At 33.8% G+C, this 25,118-nt stretch overlaps 1 protein-coding gene across 1 annotated transcript in view; it reads right to left on the bottom strand.

The window, feature by feature from the left end:
- The window catches only part of LOC128658209 (uncharacterized), a 140,163-nt gene that overhangs the window by 61,822 nt on the left and 53,223 nt on the right, over positions 1–25,118 (bottom strand). Inside the window, exon 3 of the mRNA XM_053712739.1 lies at positions 24,438–24,560. Coding sequence (XP_053568714.1) covers positions 24,438–24,560 — 123 coding nt within the window. The remainder of the gene's footprint in view (positions 1–24,437; positions 24,561–25,118) is intronic.

The raw sequence follows: 25,118 nt of genomic DNA, 5'->3' as shown, positions 1-25,118 counted from the left end.
CTCTGCACACACAGCCTGTATGTTACCTGCTCCTCAGTCTCTCTCTGCACACACAGCCTGTATGTTACCTGCTCCTCAGTCTTTTTCTGCACACACAGCCTGTATGTTACTTGCTCCTCAGTCACTCTCTGCACACACAGCCTGTATGTTACTTGCTCCTCAGTCACTCTCTGCACACACAGCCTGTATGTTACCTGCTCCTCAGTCTCTCTCTGCACACACAGCCTGTATGTTACTTGCTCCTCAGTCACTCTCTGCACACACAGCCTGTATGTTACCTGCTCCTCAGTCTCTCTCTGCACACACAGCCTGTATGTTACCTGCTCCTCAATCACTCTCTGCACACACAGACTGTATGTTACTTGCTCCTCAGTCACTCTCTGCACACACAGCCTGTATGTTACCTGCTCCTCAGTCACTCTCTGCACACACAGTCTGTATGTTACCTGCTCCTCAGCCACTCTCTGCAAGCAAAGCCTGTATGTTACCTGCTCCTCAGTCACTCTCTGCACACACAGCCTGCACACACAGCCTGTATGTTACCTGCTCCTCAGTCTCTCTCTGCACACACAGCCTGTATGTTACCTGGTCCTCAGTCACTCTCTGCACACACAGCCTGTATGTTACCTGCTCCTCAGTCACTCTCTGCACACACAGTCACTCTCTGCACACATAGCCTGTATGTTACCTGCTCCTCAGTCACTCTCTGCACACACAGACTGTATGTTACCTGTTCCTCAGTCACTCTCTGCACACACAGTCACTCTCTGCACACACAGTCACTCTCTGCACACACAGTCACTCTCTGCACACACAGTCACTCTCTGCACACACAGTCACTCTCTGCACACACAGTCACTCTCTGCACACACAGTCACTCTCTGCACACACAGTCACTCTCTGCACACACAGTCTGTATGTTACCTGTTCCTCAGTCACTCTCTGCACACACAGACTGTATGTTACCTGTTCCTCAGTCACTTTCTGCACACACAGTCACTCTCTGCACACACAGCCTGTATGTTACCTGCTGCTCAGTCACTCTCTGCACGCACAGCCTGTATGTTACCTGCTGCTCAGTCTCTCTCTGCACACACAGCCAGTATGTTACCTGCTCCTCAGTCACTCTCTGCACACACAGCCTGTATGTTACCTGGTCCTCAGTCACTCTCTGCACACACAGTCTGTATGTTACCTGCTCCTCAGTCACTCTCTGCACACACAGCCTGTATGTTACCTGCTCCTCAGTCACTGTCTGCACACACAGCCTGTATGTTACCTGCTCCTAAGTCACTCTCTGCATGCACAGCCTGTATGTTACCTGCTCCTCAGTCTCTCTCTGCACACACAGCCTGTATGTTACCTGCTCCTCAGTCTCTCTCTGCACACACAGCCTGTATGTTACCTGCTCCTCAGTCTCTCTCTGCACACACAGCCTGTATGTTACTTGCTCCTCAGTCACTCTCTGCACACACAGCCTGTATGTTACCTGCTCCTCAGTCTCTCTCTGCACACACAGCCTGTATGTTACCTGCTCCTCAGTCCCTCTCTGCACACACAGCCTGTATGTTACCTGCTCCTCAGTCACTCTCTGCACACACAGTCTGTATGTTACCTGGTCCTCAGTCACTCTCTGCACACACAGTCTGTATGTTACCTGCTCCTCAGTCTCTCTCTGCACACACAGCCTGTATGTTACTTGCTCCTCAGTCTCTCTCTGCACACACAGCCTGTATGTTACCTGCTCCTCAGTCACGCTCTGCACACACAGTCTGTATGTTACCTGGTCCTCAGTCACTCTCTGCACACACAGTCTGTATGTTACCTGGTCCTCAGTCACTCTCTGCACACACAGCCTGTATGTTACCTGCTCCTCAGTCACTCTCTGCACACACAGTCTGTATGTTACCTGCTCCTCAGTCACTCTCTGCACACACAGCCTGTATGTTACCTGCTCCTCAGTCTCTCTCTGCACACACAGCCTGTATGTTACCTGCTCCTCAGTCACTCTCTGCACACACAGCCTGTATGTTACTTGCTCCTCAGTTACTCTCTGCACACACAGCCTGTATGTTACCTGCTCCTCAGTCACTCTCTGCACACACAGCCTGTATGTTACCTGCTCCTCAGTCACTCTCTGCACACACAGCCTGTATGTTACCTGCTCCTCAGTCACTCTCTGCACACACAGTCTGTATGTTACCTGCTCCTCAGTCACTCTCTGCACACACAGCCTGTATGTCACCTGCTCCTCAGTCACTCTCTGCACACACAGTCTGTATGTTACCTGGTTCTCAGTCACTCTCTGCACACACAGCCTGTATGTTACCTGCTCCTCAGTCTCTCTCTGCACACACAGCCTGTATGTTACCTGCTCCTCAGTCTCTCTCTGCACACACAGCCTGTATGTTACCTGCTCCTCAGTCTCTCTCTGCACACACAGCCTGTATGTTACCTGCTCCTCAGTCACTCTCTGCACACACAGTCACTCTCTGCACACACAGCCTGTATGTTACCTGCTCCTCAGTCACTCTCTGCACACACAGCCTGTATGTTACTTGCTCCTCAGTCTCTCTCTGCACACAAAGTCTGTATGTTACCTGCTCCTCAGTCACTCTCTGCACACACAGTCTGTATGTTACCTGCTCCTCAGTCACTCTCTGCACACACAGCCTGTATGTTACTTGCTCCTCAGTCACTCTCTGCACACACAGCCTGTATGTTACTTGCTCCTCAGTCACTCTCTGCACACACAGTCTGTATGTTACCTGTTCCTCAGTCACTCTCTGCACACACAGACTGTATGTTACCTGTTCCTCAGTCACTTTCTGCACACACAGTCACTCTCTGCACACACAGCCTGTATGTTACCTGCTGCTCAGTCACTCTCTGCACGCACAGCCTGTATGTTACCTGCTGCTCAGTCTCTCTCTGCACACACAGCCAGTATGTTACCTGCTCCTCAGTCACTCTCTGCACACACAGCCTGTATGTTACCTGGTCCTCAGTCACTCTCTGCACACACAGTCTGTATGTTACCTGCTCCTCAGTCACTCTCTGCACACACAGCCTGTATGTTACCTGCTCCTCAGTCACTGTCTGCACACACAGCCTGTATGTTACCTGCTCCTAAGTCACTCTCTGCATGCACAGCCTGTATGTTACCTGCTCCTCAGTCTCTCTCTGCACACACAGCCTGTATGTTACCTGCTCCTCAGTCTCTCTCTGCACACACAGCCTGTATGTTACCTGCTCCTCAGTCCCTCTCTGCACACACAGCCTGTATGTTACCTGCTCCTCAGTCACTCTCTGCACACACAGTCTGTATGTTACCTGCTCCTCAGTCACTCTCTGCACACACAGCCTGTATGTTACCTGCTCCTCAGTCACTGTCTGCACACACAGCCTGTATGTTACCTGCTCCTCAGTCACTGTCTGCACACACAGTCTGTATGTTACCTGGTCCTCAGTCACTCTCTGCACACACAGTCTGTATGTTACCTGCTCCTCAGTCTCTCTCTGCACACACAGCCTGTATGTTACTTGCTCCTCAGTCTCTCTCTGCACACACAGCCTGTATGTTACCTGCTCCTCAGTCACGCTCTGAACACACAGTCTGTATGTTACCTGGTCCTCAGTCACTCTCTGCACACACAGTCTGTATGTTACCTGGTCCTCAGTCACTCTCTGCACACACAGCCTGTATGTTACCTGCTCCTCAGTCACTCTCTGCACACACAGTCTGTATGTTACCTGCTCCTCAGTCACTCTCTGCACACACAGCCTGTATGTTACCTGCTCCTCAGTCTCTCTCTGCACACACAGCCTGTATGTTACCTGCTCCTCAGTCACTCTCTGCACACACAGCCTGTATGTTACTTGCTCCTCAGTTACTCTCTGCACACACAGCCTGTATGTTACCTGCTCCTCAGTCACTCTCTGCACACACAGCCTGTATGTTACCTGCTCCTCAGTCTCTCTCTGCACACACAGCCTGTATGTTACCTGCTCCTCAGTCTCTCTCTGCACACACAGCCTGTATGTTACCTGCTCCTCAGTCTCTCTCTGCACACACAGCCTGTATGTTACCTGCTCCTCAGTCACTCTCTGCACACACAGTCACTCTCTGCACACACAGCCTGTATGTTACCTGCTCCTCAGTCACTCTCTGCACACACAGCCTGTATGTTACCTGCTCCTCAGTCTCTCTCTGCACACAAAGTCTGTATGTTACCTGCTCCTCAGTCACTCTCTGCACACACAGTCTGTATGTTACCTGCTCCTCAGTCACTCTCTGCACACACAGCCTGTATGTTGCCTGCTCCTCAGTCTCTCTCTGCACACACAGCCTGTATGTTACCTGCTCCTCAGTCTTTTTCTGCACACACAGCCTGTATGTTACTTGCTCCTCAGTCACTCTCTGCACACACAGCCTGTATGTTACTTGCTCCTCAGTCACTCTCTGCACACACAGCCTGTATGTTACCTGCTCCTCAGTCTCTCTCTGCACACACAGCCTGTATGTTACTTGCTCCTCAGTCACTCTCTGCACACACAGCCTGTATGTTACCTGCTCCTCAGTCTCTCTCTGCACACACAGCCTGTATGTTACCTGCTCCTCAGTCACTCTCTGCACACACAGTCTGTATGTTACCTAGTCCTCAGTCACTGTCTGCACACACAGTCTGTATGTTACCTGGTCCTCAGTCACTCTCTGCACACGCAGTCACTCTCTGCACACACAGTCTGTATGTTACCTGCTCCTCAGTCACTCTCTGCACACACAGTCTGTATGTTACCTGCTCCTCAGTCACTCTCTGCACACACAGTCTGTATGTTACCTGGTCCTCAGTCACTCTCTGCACACACAGCCTGTATGTTACCTGCTCCCCAGTCACTCTCTGCACACACAGTCTGTATGTTACCTGCTCCTCAGTCACTCTCTGCACACACAGCCTGTATGTTACCTGCTCCTCAGTCACTCTCTGCACACACAGCCTGTATGTTACCTGCTCCTCAGTCTCTCTCTGCACACACAGTCTGTATGTTACCTGCTCCTCAGTCACTCTCTGCACACACAGACTGTATGTTACCTGCTCCTCAGTCACTCTCTGCACACACAGTCTGTATGTTACCTGGTCCTCAGTCACTCTCTGCACACACAGCCTGTATGTTACCTGCTCCTCAGTCTCTCTCTGCACACACAGTCTGTATGTTACCTGCTCCTCAGTCACTCTCTGCACACACAGACTGTATGTTACCTGCTCCTCAGTCACTCTCTGCACACACAGTCTGTATGTTACCTGGTCCTCAGTCACTCTCTGCACACACAGCCTGTATGTTACCTGCTCCTCAGTCTCTCTCTGCACACACAGTCTGTATGTTACCTGCTCCTCAGTCACTCTCTGCACACACAGACTGTATGTTACCTGCTCCTCAGTCACTCTCTGCACACACAGCCTGTATGTTACCTGCTCCTCAGTCACTCTCTGCACACACAGTCTGTATGTTACCTGCTCCTCAGTCACTCTCTGCACACACAGCCTGTATGTTACCTGCTCCTCAGTCACTCTCTGCACACACAGACTGTATGTTACCTGCTCCTCAGTCACTCTCTGCACACACAGTCTGTATGTCACCTGCTCCGCAGTCACTCTCTGCACACACAGTCTGTATGTTACCTGGTCCTCAGTCACTCTCTGCACACACAGTCTGTATGTTACTTGCTCCTCAGTCACTCTCTGCACACACAGCCTGTATGTTACCTGCTCCTCAGTCACTCTCTGCACACACAGCCTGTATGTTACCTGCTCCTCAGTCTCTCTCTGCACACACAGCCTGTATGTTACCTGCTCCTCAGTCACTCTCTGCACACACAGCCTGTATGTTACCTGCTCCTCAGTCACTCTCTGCACACACAGACTGTATGTTACCTGCTCCTCAGTCACTCTCTGCACACACAGTCTGTATGTCACCTGCTCCGCAGTCACTCTCTGCACACACAGTCTGTATGTTACCTGGTCCTCAGTCACTCTCTGCACACACAGTCTGTATGTTACCTGCTCCTCAGTCTCTCTCACACAACAGCTTCTCTCCCCCATCTTACAGTATCACTTGGCTGACTCCTATAAATTCCCAATCACCGCTCCCAGAGCCTCTTTTTAAGTAATTAAAGGCAGACCTCATACTACAAGTCACACTGGGATAATCCTTTACACATAGCAAAAAAAAAAACTTCCTAGGTCACTATGGACAAAGCACAAGTTCTCTTATTAAACTGACGTTAGAGTGTCAGCTCTTCAGCCCAACAAACAAAACTGTTGTGTTACATTTGACTCTGGCCTGAATAACTGGAATAACTGCACATGAGTGTCAGACTGAGGTAAAACATTCGGCCCCATGTGCAGAACATTAGAGATGAGAAGGCTGGATGATGTCATTGCTCCCAGCCCACATATCATGTAGTAATCGGGTTAAATGGCCCATTTTAGAGAGATCTTCTCTCATCTCCGCTGAGTCAGGTGCAATTATCACCCCGCAACGAAAATAAACACAGTTCATGGAAACACCCAAAGAGGTGAGAGAGAAAAAGACATACACAGCTGACACAAAACAACTTTCTCATGAAAATAAAGCTGGATATAAAAAAGTGGGATAATGTGTATACCAGGGTGATGAATAGGGCCCTGAGATATTGTGTGTTCCAGAGTAATGCACAGGGCAGTAAGATGATGTGTGTGCCAGGGTAATATACAGGGCAGTGAGATGATGTGTGTGCCAAGGTAATGTACAGGGCATGATGTGTGTGCCAGGGTAATATACAGGGCAGTGACATGATGTGTGTGCCAAGGTAATGTACAGGGCATGATGTGTGTGCCAGGGTAATATACAGGGCAGTGAGATGATGTGTGTGCCAGGGTAATATACAGGGCAGTGAGATGATGTGTGTGCTAAGGTAATGTACAGGGCATTGTGTGTGCCAGGGTAATGCACAAGGCATGATGTGTCCCCCAGAGTAATGCACAGGGCATGATATGTGTGCCAGGGTAATGCACAGGGCATGATGTGTGTGCCAGGGTAATGCACAGGGCATTATGTGTGTGCCAGGGCAATGCACAGGGCATTGTGTGTGCCAGGGTAATGCACAGGGCATGATGTGTGTGCCAGGGTAATGCACAGGGCATTATTTGTGTTCCAGAGTAATAAACAGGGTATGATGTGTGTGCCAGGGTAATGCACAGGGCATTGTGTGTGCCAGGGTAATGCGCAGGGCATGATGTGTGTGCCAGGGTAATGCACAGGGCATTATGTGTGTGCCAGGGTAATGCACAGGGCATTATGTGTGTTCCAGAGTAATAAACAGGGTATGATGTGTGTGCCAGGGTAATGCGCAGGGCAGTGGCGTAGCGTGGGGGGGCCACAGGGGCGGTTGCCCCGGGCGCAAAATTCTGGGGGGCGCAAAATGCTTGGCTCCCAGCCTCCCCAGTCCCCACCATCTCAAGACAGTAGACAGTCACAGTCCCACTCCCAGCGGCGCTACAGGGAGGCTAAAAAATCTGACAGGCGCCTGCGCCCAGCCGTTCTGTCTCTCAAGTGAACTGTCTACTACTCTGAAGTCAAGACGTGCTGTGTAATGATTTAATTATCATAATTTTATGAGTGTAATCCTATCCGACCATTACCTGCTGCTAGACTAGTGTTTATGCCACTAGTTAGCACGGTCCACTCCCACTCCCAGCGCACAAGTCAGGAGGGAGGAAGAAGTCAGAGCAGCAGAGCCAGAGTGGAGTCAGACTGACTAGTACGCCGCGCCCGCAATGATAAGGTAAGTAGTGTCAACAGAAATTACCAAACTCATCACCGGGACCGTATCAGAACCAGACCACCAGTGCCACTGCCAGCCAGAATTATAATTAATTTATTATAGCCCCTGTTTTTGCCTGGGCCCTGGGGAATAGGGATTGGAAATGGCAACGCACGCAAAATGCAGCTTAGCCTCTACCGTTACCCAGGTGACGTCGCAGGGCCAGCCAGCCAAGTTCCAAAGGACCCAGAGTCACTCTGAGCCAGCCAGCCAAATTCCAACTTCCAAAGGACCCAGAGTCTGAGCCAGCCAGCATGCCAGAGTGTGAGAGTGATCTATGCTGCTTTAAAGTGAAAGCTGGTTATTTTATTTCAAATTCATTTTTAACCTGGGTAAAATAAAACATACAAGATGTAAATGATCTACATCTTGTATGTTTTACCCAGGTTAAAAATGAATTAAAAAAAAATAACTGGCTTTCACTTTAAAGCAGCATAGATCACTCTCACACTCTGGCATGCTGGCTCAGATGTATTTAAAAATTAAATCCCATGTTTAAATATTAAACCATAAAAAATTTAATTGTTAAGTTATATAATGTACTTACTTAATGTATATAATAAAGTAATGGTTGCCTGCAACCATATTGAATCCTAATTTTTAAGGATGAATGTAGAGTTTAGAATTCTATATATATATATAGTATGTATTTTTGTTGTTAAAATAAAGCTTTGTTTGTTTTAAAACAAAAACCTGTCTCCTAAGTTGTTGAGCTGTCTCCTATATTCAAAGCAAATTTGCCAATCCCTACTGTACTGGTGGAAGAGACTCAGTCAGTGCTAATGGATTAGGGGGGCGCAATTCTTGCCTTGCCCTGGGCGCTGAGAAGCCACGCTACGCCACTGGCGCAGGGCATTGTGTGTGCCAGGGTAATGCGCAGGGCATGATGTGTGTGCCAGGGTAATGCACAGGGCATTATGTGTGTGCCAGGGTAATGCTCAGGGCATGATGTGTGTGCCAGGGTAATGAGCAGGGCATGATGTGTGTGCCAGGGTAATTCACAGGGCAGTGACATCATTCTTTGTTGTCCTATGTACCTAAATATAGGGGTGTCAGAGGTCTCAATTGAGACTGGGAATGCAGCTCTAAGCGGCCCTTCTAGCCCTAATCAGTACAGGGCGGCCTAGTGGGGCACAGGCTTTATCTGCATCATGTTTTGCCACTCGTGTCCCCCCCAAGTAAAAGGGCTCACAGATTAGGTAAAGGATTTATCTTTACAATATGGTGACAGGGTTCCCAAGATAGTTCTCACAGTATTACATTATATTAGCAGAGGAAGTCTGTGCAAGTGCAAATCTTCTGGGAGAGTCAAAGAGAAGCAGTTTCTATTGCCCCTATGTGATGCTGGCTCAGCCGCTGCAAACTGCCAGAAATGGCGTCCTCAGCACAGCGTTTGTGTGACATCTAGTTACACCCTGTTTGATAACATTATGCTTGCAAACTAATGAGGTTTTTATATTTGACTAATACTTCAAAAATTTCCAGCCTCCAAATAATCAATAAAATACCTCTATTTCTTCAAGCAGGTTTTTTCTGATGGACCCTGCTTGAAGAAATAAAGGTCTTTTATTGATTATTTGGAGGCTGGAAAATTTTGAAGTATTACAGTGTGATTGGACCTCGCTAGTCCTTTTTCCGTGCCCCATTGTGATGAGTGTGCTGTCTTCCCCTGTGGATTCTGCTGATTTATCAATGTCTGTCCAACATGATACGCTGTAGCGTATCATGTCCGACAGAAATCGCTGAATGCCAACAGCATACACTGTCGGCATTTAACATTGCACAAGCAATCCTGGTGAACTGCTTGTGCAATGCCGCCCCCTGCAGATTTACGGCCAATCGGTCGCTAGTAGGGGGTGTCAATCAACCCAATTGTATAGGATCGTGCGGATTGATGTCCGCAGCCTCAGAGGCAGCGGACCAGCAGCGGTCTTAAGACCGCTGCTTCATAACTGCTGTTTCAGAAACAAGGGCATCAGGGGTCATTCGCCCCTTGATAAATCGGCCCCTATGTCATTTTTCAACTGACTTTGGTTCTTTTGATAAAAGGATCGTCAGACCCACAACAAATGGTCTTTTTTTCTCGCCAGTCTAGCAATCTGCACAACCAGCGATATTTAATAAAAAAGCGAGGTGGCCCGAAGAGTAGCTATGTGCCTTCCTTAGAGAACAATAGGCATCACTGTCTGAGCAACATTTGGGTGTGTCTTTAAATCCTGTTTACACAACATAGCATGTGCGTTAACTAAAAATAAAAATGGTCTCTGTGTAGTGATAGTTCTGATAATGGGGCCCATTTATCAACCTCCGGATGGAGCTTGATGCCCCGTGTTTCTGGCGAGCCTGCAGGCTCGTCAGGAACAGCAGTTATGAAGCAACGGTCTCTTCTCAGCGCTCTGAGGAGGCGGACAGACATCACTGCAATTCAACCCGTTGATTGACACCCCCCCCTGCTGGCGGCCAATCTGCAGGGGGCGGCGTTGCATCAGCAGCTCACAAGAGCTGCTGGTGCAATGCTGAATACGGAGAGCGTTTTGCTCTCCGCATTCAGTGAGGTCTGTCGGACCTGATCCGCACTGTCTAATCAGGTCCGACAGACCTTTGTTAAATAGGCCCCAATACATCTGTAAACTAACTGCACATTCACTAGATTTCTTACAATAAAAATCTCTCCACTGTGAGGCTGGCGACACCGATATGGGTGAAAAAGTGCATCTTACATAGAGGATATTCCTCTTAAAATGAGAAACTCCCAGCAATGTTTGCCCATTAAAATAACGGTTACTCCCATATAACGCCCATAAAACTGCCACTGAACCCCTATATAGCGCTATGTATGTGATCACCATTGTTCATAAAGAACAAAAAAAACTATTTAATAATAAACCTATGAGAGCTGTGGGAGATGGACGTATAATATACAGTTTATTAGATGTAATTATTATACTGGTAAATATATTATGTATTTAAAGTCATTTTGTTATTCAAATAAACATATTTATCTTTTGCTGTGGTCTCTTTGTTTGCGGAAGATTTGGTGAAAGGATATTTATATCACATAGAAGATAGTAACGTCTTTGTCACGTTTCTTCAGCTTTGCACTATCTGGGAGGTTTTCCTTAGGAATAAATGGCTTTTTTATTTTGTGTTTGTATTGCGGCTATAAGGTCACATTGTACTGAATGTGTTTTTCCTACACTGTAACAAATATACAGCCCATTTGTTACAGACAAACAGATAAGCAGTATCAGTGATTAACCCCTTCTGCATGTCACCTTTAGACCAGTTGTAGACCATTTCCCCTCCTGAGAGCTGCAAGGCATCATCACGCCAAGTTGTCCTGCTGCCCGCGTAAAATACACCCTGCATCTGGCCATCAGTTCATGCATCTAGGTGTCACATTATTGCACAATTTAAATGCTATATTGCTTTAGTCAGTAGATTTTGTTTAGCTTTTGTTCTATGCAAACTGCTCATTAACTCTATTGATATATATACATTTAGTGCCAGATTACAAGTCAAGCGCAATATTTGCACTCCACTCATAATACCAGCACACTCAATTGTGCGTTGGTATTTTAAGTGGCCCTGCAATGCAAATGTGAGCTCACATTCACATTGCATGGAAGCTTTGGGCTCAATAGAGCGCACTTCCATAGGCTCCAATTGGATATATATATATACACACATACACATATTAAATATATATGTATATAAGCATATTAACACTTAAATATATATATGTATATAAGCATATTAACACTTAAATATGTATGTATATAAGCATATTAACACTTAAATATATATGTATATAAGCATATTTACACTTAAATATATATGTATATAAGCATATTTACACTTAAATATATATGTATATAAGCATATTAACACTTAAATATATATGTATATAAGCATATTTACACTTAAATATATATGTATATAAGCATATTTACACTTAAATATATATGTATATAAGCATATTTACACTTAAATATATATGTATATAAGCATATTAACACTTAAATATATATGTATATAAGCATATTTACACTTAAATATATATGTATATAAGCATATTTACACTTAAATATATATGTATATAAGCATATTAACACTTAAATATATATGTATATAAGCATATTAACACTTAAATATATATATATATATATATATATATATATATATATATATATATATAAGCATATTAACACTTAAATATATATATATATAAGCATATTAACACTTAAATATATATATATATAAGCATATTAACACTTAAATATATATGTATATACACATAATAACACATAAATATATATGTATATACACATACTAACACATAAATATATATGTATATACACATAATAACACATAAATATATATGTATATACACATAATAACACATAAATATATATGTATATACACATAATAACACATAAATATATATGTATATACACACATACACATATTAAATATATAGGTATATAAGCATATTAACACTTAAATATATATGTATATACACATAGTAACACATAAATATATATGTATATAAGCATATTAACACTTAAATATATATATATATACACATAATAACACATAAATATATATGTATATACACATAATAACACATAAATATATATGTATATACACATAGTAACACATAAATATATATGTATATACACATACTAACACATAAATATATATGTATATACACATACTAACACATAAATATATAAGTATATACACATAATAACACATAAATGTATATGTATATACACATAGTAACACATAAATATATATGTATATACACATAGTAACACATAAATATATATGTATATACACACAGTAACACATAAATATATATGTATATACACATAGTAACACATAAATATATATGTATATACACATACTAACACATAAATATATATGTATATATACATAGTAACACATAAATATATATGTATATACACACAGTAACACATAAATATATATGTATATACACATAGTAACACATAAATATATATGTATATACACATAGTAACACATAAATATATATGTATATACACACATACACATATTAAATATATATGTATATAAGCATATTAACACTTAAATATATATGTATATACACATAATAACACATAAATATATATGTATATACACATAGTAACACATAAATATATATGTATATACACATAGTAACACATAAATATATATATGTATATACACATAGTAACACATAAATATATATGTATATACACATAGTAACACATAAATATATATGTATATAAGCATATTAACACTTAAATATATATATATATATATATAAGCATATTAACACTTAAATATATATGTATATACACATAATAACACATAAATATATATGTATATAAGCATATTAACACTTAAATATATATGTATGTACACATAATAACACATAAATATATATGTATATACACATAATAACACATAAATATATATGTATATAAGCATATTAACACTTAAATATATATGTATATAAGCATATTAACACTTAAATATATATATATATATAAGCATATTAACACTTAAATATATATGTATATACACATAATAACACATAAATATATATGTATATACACATAGTAACACATAAATATATATGTATATACACATACTAACACATAAATATATCTGTATATACACATACTAACACATAAATATATATGTATATAAGCATATTAACACTTAAATATATATGTATGTACACATAATAACACATAAATATATATATATAAGCATATTAACACTTAAATATATATGTATATACACATAATAACACATAAATATATATGTATATAAGCATATTAACACTTAAATATATATGTATGTACACATAATAACACATAAATATATATGTATATACACATAATAACACATAAATATATATGTATATACACATAACAACACATAAATATATATGTATATACACATATTAACACTTAAATATATATGTATATAAGCATATTAACACTTAAATATATATGTATATAAGCATATTAACACTTAAATATATATGTATATACACATATTAACACATACATATATATGTATATACACATAATAACACATAAATATATATGTATATACACATAGTAACACATAAATATATATGTATATACACATATTAACACTTAAATATATATGTATATAAGCATATTAACACTTAAATATATATGTATATAAGCATATTAACACTTAAATATATATGTATATAAGCATATTAACACTTAAATATATATGTATATACACATAATAACACATAAATATATATGTATATAAGCATATTAACACTTAAATATATATGTATATACACATAGTAACACATAAATATATATGTATATACACATAGTAACACATAAATATATATGTATATACACATACTAACACGTAAATATATATGTATGTACACATAGTAATTTTCAAAGAACAAGAGAGCACCAACGCCGTTAAGTAAAACAAAATTCTTTATTTCAAAAGGTTAAAAAATGTTACAGGACAGCAGTACCCTGTAATTAGTTAGATCAAGTGTAGAAAAATTGGCTTACGCGTTTCAGCATATAGCCGTAGTCATAGCCTGTCATTTTGTAATACACTTCGGTTTAAAAAGTACTGCCTAAAATGTTATTGGTTATCCAAACTCCACCGCTAACTAATTAGCCAATGCCAGGTTGGGATTTTGTTGTTAGTGTTCAGCACAGTCATTGATTGCGAAAGCATATGTACACAATAAACCCTATTAACAGGGCATATGTGCTGACAAATAACAAAACAAAACTCAATATGAAAGATACACTGTGGATATAAGTGAATGATGTGTTCTAAATAAACTGTGTGTCCTATTATCCTGCGTTAAGCCATGTTGCTATTATAGTGGGTAAGTTAGTATTGCTCTCTTATAACATATTCCCTAGTTACTCTCAATCCTTGTTGGAGTATAGCAACCATTATATATAGTAGTCGGTTGCTTGATACAATATACAAAATACTCGGTTAATAAGGATAGGTACAATGTAACATAGTTAACTATTAGATTTCTTTGTTTTAATATTTTACATATGCTTTCGCAATCAATGACTGTGCTGAACACTAACAACAAAATCCCAACCTGGCATTGGCTAATTAGTTAGAGGTGGAGTTTGGATAACCAATAACATTTTAGGCAGTACTTTTTAAACCGAAGTGTATTACAAAATGACAGGCTATGACTACGGCTATATGCTGAAACGCGTAAGCCAATTTTTCTACACTTGATCTAACTAATTACAGGGTACTGCTGTCCTGTAACATTTTTTAACCTTTTGAAATAAAGAATTTTGTTTTACTTAACGTCGTTGGTGCTCTCTTGTTCTTTGAAAATTATCTACTTGCCATTTGCACCACGCCGAATCAGGTCTATCGAAGTCGCAATAGGATTGGCTGGCAAGCACACACCTGTCCGTGACGTCACTGACGTACCGCAAGTTGGATCGAACAGAGGAATCTGGGGCTCAGGAGCGTAAGCAAGTGGAAGGGTCAAGGAGCGGAACCTGGTTTCCCTGCGAGTCTCCGGCAAACACCCGTACACGCTACCTAGAGAAGGATCCTGACACGGAACTGAAGTATGGGAACAGGTATGTAGCGAGGGCCCGCCGTGGCAATATATCTCTGTATGGTGCACAGCGCTTGATAACTGCATTTATCCGGGAAGGGCCGCCGAGCCCAAATTTTGGGATTTGTTTGTTACAGCCAGCACATGAGCTTGTGTCCGCTACATACCGACCTACCTATGAACTTTGTGTAAACAGTGTATCTGCTGTTTGATAAACAGGACTGATTACCATACTATTAATTAGTTGCTCTAAGACCGCCATCCTAACTGTACCTTAAGGCTAAGAAGCTTCACTAACACAACGCAACTATTAGCGTACAGGACAAACTTACAGTGAATACTCTTGCTACCTACATTTGTTACTTGAAATTATACACATAGTAACACACAAATATATATTTATATACACATAGTAACACATAAATATATATTTATATACACATAGTAACACATAAATATATATGTATATACACATAGTAACACACAAATACATATGTATATACACATACTAACACATAAATATATATGTATATACACATAGCAACACACAAATATATATGTATATACACATAGTTACACATAAATATATATGTATATACACATAATAACACATAAATATATATGTATATACACATAGCAACACATAAATATATATGTATATACACATACTAACACATAAATATATATGTATATACACATAATAACACATAAATATATATGTATATACACATAATAACACATAAATATATATGTATATACACATACTAACACATAAATATATATGTATATACACATAGTAACACATAAATATATATGTATATACACATACTAACACATAAATATATATGTATATACACATAGTAACACATAAATATATATGTATATACACATAGTAACACATAAATATATATGTATATACACATACTAACTCATAAATATATATGTATATACACATAATAACACATAAATATATATGTATATACACATAGTAACACATAAATATATATGTATATACACATAGTAACACATAAATATATCTGTATATACACATAGTAACACATAAATATATATGTATATAAACATAGTAACACATAAATATATATGTATATACATATAATAACATATAAATATATATATGTATATACACATAGTAACACATAAATATATATGTATATACACATAGTAACACATAAATATATATGTATATACACATAGTAACACATAAATATATATGTATATACACATAATAACACATAAACATATATGTATATACACATAGTAACACATAAATATATATATGTATATACACATAGTAGCACATAAATATATATGTATATACACATAGTAACACATAAATATATATGTATATACACATAATAACACATAAATATATATGTATATACACATAGTAACACATAAATATATATGTATATACACATAGTAACACATAAATATATATGTATATACACATAGTAACACATAAATATATATGTATATACACATAGTAACACATAAATATATATGTATATACACATACTAACACATAAATATATATGTATATACACATAGTAACACATAAATATATATGTATATACACATAATAACACATAAATATATATGTATATACACATAGTAACACATAAATATATATGTATATACACATAGTAACACATAAATATATATGTATATACACATACTAACACATAAATATATATGTATATACACACAGTAACACATAAATATATATGTATATACACATAGTAACACATAAATATATATTTATATACACATAGTAACACATAAATATATATGTATATACACATAGTAACACTTAAATATATATGTATATAAGCATATTAACACTTAAATATATATGTATATAAGCATATTAACACTTAAATATATATGTATGTATATAAGCATATTAACACTTAAATATATATGTATATAAGCATATTAACACTTAAATATATATGTATGTATATAAGCATATTAACACTTAAATATATATGTATATAAGCATATTAACACTTAAATATATATGTATGTATATAAGCATATTAACACTTAAATATATATGTATATAAGCATATTAACACTTAAATATATATGTATGTATATAAGCATATTAACACTTAAATATATATGTATGTATATAAGCATATTAGCACTTAAATATATATGTATATAAGCATATTAACAGTTAAATATATATGTATGTATATAAGCATATTAACACTTAAATATATATGTATATACACATAATAACACATAAATATATATGTATATAAGCATATTAACGCTTAAATATATATGTATATACACATAATAACACGTAAATATATATGTATATACACATAATAACACATAAATATATATGTATATACACATAATAACACGTAAATATATATGTATATACACATAATAACACATAAATATATATGTATATACAAATAGTAACACATAAATATATATGTATATACACATAATAACACATAAATATATATGTATATACACATAGTAACACATAAATATATCTGTATATACACACAGTAACACATAAATATATATGTATATACACATAATAACACATAAATATATATGTATATACACATAATAACACATAAATATATATGTATATACACATAATAACACGTAAATATATATGTATATACACATAATAACACATAAATATATATGTATATAAGCATATTAACACTTAAATATATATGTATATACACATAATAACACGTAAATATATATGTATATACACATAATAACACGTAAATATATCTGTATATACACATAATAGCACGTAAATATATATGTATATACACATAATAACACATAAATATATATGTATATATACATAGTAACACATAAATATATATGTATATACACATAGTAACACATAAATATATATGTATATACACATAGTAACACATAAATATATATGTATATACACATAGTTTAATATATATGTATATACACATACTAACACATAAATATATATGTATATACACATACTAACACATAAATATATATGTATATACACATAGTAACACATAAATATATATGTATATACACATACTAACACATAAATATATATGTATATACACATACTAACACATAAATATATATGTATATACACATAGTTTAATATATATGTATATACACATACTAACACATAAATATATATGTATATACACATACTAACACATAAATATATATGTATATACACATAGTAACACATAAATATATATGTATATACACATAGTAACACATAAATATATATGTATATACACATAGTAACACATAAATATATATGTATATACACATAGTAACACATAAATATATCTGTATATACACATAGTAACACTAAATATATATGTATATACACATAGTAACACATAAATATATATGTATATACACATAGTAACACATAAATATATATGTATATACACATAGTAACATATAAATATATATGTATATACACATAGTAACACATGAATATATATGTATATACACATAGTAACACATAAATATATATGTATATAAGCATATTAACACTTAAATATACATGTATATAAGCATATAAATATATATTTATATACACATAATAACACATAAATATATATGTATATACACATAGTAACATATAAATATATATGTATATACACATAGTAACATATAAATATATATGTATATACACATAGTAACACATAAATATATATGTATATACACATAGTAACACATAAATATATATGTATATACACATAGTAACACATAAATATATATGTATATACACATAGTAACACATAAATATATATGTATATACACATAGTAACACATAAATATATATGTATATACACATAGTAACACATAAATATATATGTATATACACATAGTAACACATAAATATATATGTATATACACATAGTAACACATAAATATATATGTATATACACATAGTAACACATAAATATATATGTATATACACATAGTAACACATAAATATATATGTATATACACATAGTAACACATAAATATATATGTATATACACATACTAACACATAAATATATATGTATATACACATACTAACACATAAATATATATGTATATACACATAGTAACACATAAATATATCTGTATATACACATAGTAACATAAATATATATGTATACACACATAGTAACACATAAATATATATGTATATACACATAGTAACACATAAATATATATGTATATACACATAGTAACACATAAATATATATGTATATACACATAATAACACATAACTATATATGTATATACACATAGTAACACATAAATATATATGTATATACACATAGTAACACATAAATATATATGTATATACACATAATAACACATAACTATATATGTATATACACATAGTAACACATAAATATATATGTATATACACATAGTAACACATAAATATATATGTATATACACATAATAACACATAACTATATATGTATATACACATACTAACACATAAATATATATGTATATACACATAGTAACACATAAATATATATGTATATACATATAGTAACACATAAATATATATGTATATACACATACTAACACATACATATATATGTATATACACATAATAACACATAAATATATATGTATATACACATAGTAACACATAAATATATATGTATATACACATAGTAACACATAAATATATATGTATATACACATAGTAACACATAAATATATATGTATATAAGCATAGTAACACATAAATATATATGTATGTATATAAGTATAGTAACACATAAATATATATGTATATACACACAGTAACACATAAATAGATCTGTATATACACATAATAACACATAAATATATATGTATATACACATAGTAACACATAAATATATATGTATATACACATACTAACAGATAAATATGTATGTATACACATACTAACACATAAATATATATGTATATACACATAATAACACATAAATATATATGTATATACACATAGTAACACATAAATATATATGTATATACACATAGTAACGCATAAATATATATGTATATACACATAGTAACACATAAATATATATGTATATACACATAATAACACATAAATATATATGTATATACACATAGTAACACATAAATATATACGTATATACACATAGTAACACATAAATATATATGTATATACACATAGTAACACATAAATATATATGTATATACACATAGTAACACATAAATATATATGTATATACACATAGTTACACATAAATATATATGTATATACACATACTAACACATAAATATATATGTATATACACATACTAACACATAAATATATATGTATATACACATAGTTTAATATATATGTATATACACATACTAACACATAAATATATATGTATATACACATACTAACACATAAATATATATGTATATACACATAGTAACACATAAATATATATGTATATACACATAGTAACACATAAATATATATGTATATACACATAGTAACACATAAATATATATGTATATACACATAGTAACACATAAATATATCTGTATATACACATAGTAACACTAAATATATATGTATATACACATAGTAACACATAAATATATATGTATATACACATAGTAACATATAAATATATATGTATATACACATAGTAACATATAAATATATATGTATATACACATAGTAACACATGAATATATATGTATATACACATAGTAACACATAAATATATATGTATATAAGCATATTAACACTTAAATATACATGTATATAAGCATATAAATATATATTTATATACACATAATAACACATAAATATATATGTATATACACATAGTAACATATAAATATATATGTATATACACATAGTAACATATAAATATATATGTATATACACATAGTAACATATAAATATATATGTATATACACATAGTAACACATAAATATATATGTATATACACATAGTAACACATAAATATATATGTATATACACATAGTAACACATAAATATATATGTATATACACATAGTAACACATAAATATATATGTATATACACATAGTAACACATAAATATATATGTATATACACATAGTAACACATAAATATATATGTATATACACATAGTAACACATAAATATATATGTATATACACATAGTAACACATAAATATATATGTATATACACATAGTAACACATAAATATATATGTATATACACATACTAACACATAAATATATATGTATATACACATACTAACACATAAATATATATGTATATACACATAGTAACACATAAATATATCTGTATATACACATAGTAACATAAATATATATGTATACACACATAGTAACACATAAATATATATGTATATACACATAGTAACACATAAATATATATGTATATACACATAGTAACACATAAATATATATGTATATACACATAATAACACATAACTATATATGTATATACACATAGTAACACATAAATATATATGTATATACACATAGTAACACATAAATATATATGTATATACACATAATAACACATAACTATATATGTATATACACATAGTAACACATAAATATATATGTATATACACATAGTAACACATAAATATATATGTATATACACATAATAACACATAACTATATATGTATATACACATACTAACACATAAATATATATGTATATACACATAGTAACACATAAATATATATGTATATACATATAGTAACACATAAATATATATGTATATACACATACTAACACATACATATATATGTATATACACATAATAACACATAAATATATATGTATATACACATAGTAACACATAAATATATATGTATATACACATAGTAACACATAAATATATATGTATATACACATAGTAACACATAAATATATATGTATATAAGCATAGTAACACATAAATATATATGTATGTATATAAGTATAGTAACACATAAATATATATGTATATACACACAGTAACACATAAATAGATCTGTATATACACATAATAACACATAAATATATATGTATATACACATAGTAACACATAAATATATATGTATATACACATACTAACAGATAAATATATATGTATACACATACTAACACATAAATATATATGTATATACACATAATAACACATAAATATATATGTATATACACATAGTAACACATAAATATATATGTATATACACATAGTAACGCATAAATATATATGTATATACACATAGTAACACATAAATATATATGTATATACACATAATAACACATAAATATATATGTATATACACATAGTAACACATAAATATATACGTATATACACATAGTAACACATAAATATATATGTATATACACATAATAACACATAAATATATATGTATATACACATAGTAACACATAAATATATATGTATATACACATAGTTACACATAAATATATATGTATATACACATAGTAACACATAAATATATATGTATATACACACAGTAACACATAAATAGATCTGTATATACACATAATAACACATAAATATATATGTATATACACATAGTAACACATAAATATATATGTATATACACATACTAACAGATAAATATATATGTATACACATACTAACACATAAATATATATGTATATACACATAATAACACATAAATATATATGTATATACACATAGTAACACATAAATATATATGTATATACACATAGTAACGCATAAATATATATGTATATACACATAGTAACACATAAATATATATGTATATACACATAATAACACATAAATATATATGTATATACACATAGTAACACATAAATATATACGTATATACACATAGTAACACATAAATATATATGTATATACACATAATAACACATAAATATATATGTATATACACATAGTAACACATAAATATATATGTATATACACATAGTTACACATAAATATATATGTATATACACATAGTAACATATAAATATATATGTATATAAGCATATAAATATATATTTACAGGGAACACACAGTTCCTGTAGACTGCAATGTAAACACCTCTAAACTTTAAACCCTAAAAACTGCTTTGTAAAGTTATTTTTTTTATTAAATATACTTACAATATAATTTAATTTGGGGCCAAATGAGCACTTTTTGAAAATTAAGCAGAGATCTGATCTCTGGTTAATTTTCAAAGCACTAATTGCTACTGCAAGCTTCGGGTAGCAACAAGCATCCACTTGTAATGGCTGGTTACTTATTGGTCATTAGTAAATGGGCGGTTTAAATTAGCGCTCCACTTGTACTCTAGCCCTCCATTCCCTATGATCATGTTGTGTTATAAATAATACAGAGATATGACTACGCTAAGTACGCCAGAACCCGTTAGACTGCAGTTTTCTAACACCTTAATGATTAAAAAGAGTTGTGAATAGTTTGTGGTTTTATCTTTTGCATTGTACATCTTTTTCTTTTGCTTTTTTTACTGATTTAGTTGTATACTGATCACCAGCTCTTCTGAAATTTCCCGACCTTAAATTATAATAGCTGTCTCATACAATAAGATGCTCTGGTTTTGAAGGTCTCTTTATGATACATGTAATGAGTTTTTAGGCCCTTGTTTATGAACATGCGGGCGGACAAGGTGTAACGCAGTATATAGTCGCATCATGCTTCCTATCTATATGGCAATACAGTCACAGGATGTGTAGGAGGCACAAATCAGGTTACAAAATGCCTGACTCTTACTTATTTATTTTATTTTTAGGTCATTCACAAGGTGCTTTTATTCAGCTGAAGAAGAACTGTGTCCCATGACGTAAAATCAGAGGTTTGTGACAATGTTTGCTACAAGGACATGATTATGTACATGGTGCTAAATGACACTTTTTATGTTACCTGGGTTATTTCTCTGCTGAGCTCTGTGATATAAGGAGCTGTATTTTCCAGTAAATATTTTTTGCCTCCAGTAGAGTCCAGACGCTTTCTAAAGATTCTTGTCAGTGAAGGAGATCCTGGAACCTGCAAGGATTATACACATAGTAACACTTAAATATATATGTATATAAACATAGTAACACATAAATATATATGTATATACACATAGTAACACATAAATATATATGTATATACATCTAGTAACACATAAATATATATGTATATACACATAGTAACACATAAATATATATGTATATACATCTAGTAACACATAAATATATATGTATATACACATAGTAACACTTAAATATATATGTATATAAACATAGTAACAAATAAATATATATGTATATACATCTAGTAACACATAAATATATATGTATATACACATAATAACACATAAATATATATGTATATACACATAGTAACACATAAATATATCTGTATATACACATAGTAACACATAAATATATATGTATATACACATAGTAACACATAAATATATATGTATATACACATAGTAATACATAAATATATATGTATATACACATAGTGACACATAAATATATATGTATATACACATAGTAACACATAAATATATATTTATATACACATAGTAACACACAAATATATATGTATATA

The sequence above is a fragment of the Bombina bombina genome, chromosome 4 (assembly GCF_027579735.1).
Source record: "Bombina bombina isolate aBomBom1 chromosome 4, aBomBom1.pri, whole genome shotgun sequence".
NCBI lineage: Eukaryota > Metazoa > Chordata > Amphibia > Anura > Bombinatoridae > Bombina > Bombina bombina.
Note: the sequence above shows the minus strand (reverse complement) of the source record. Positions and strands in the feature narration are given on the sequence as shown.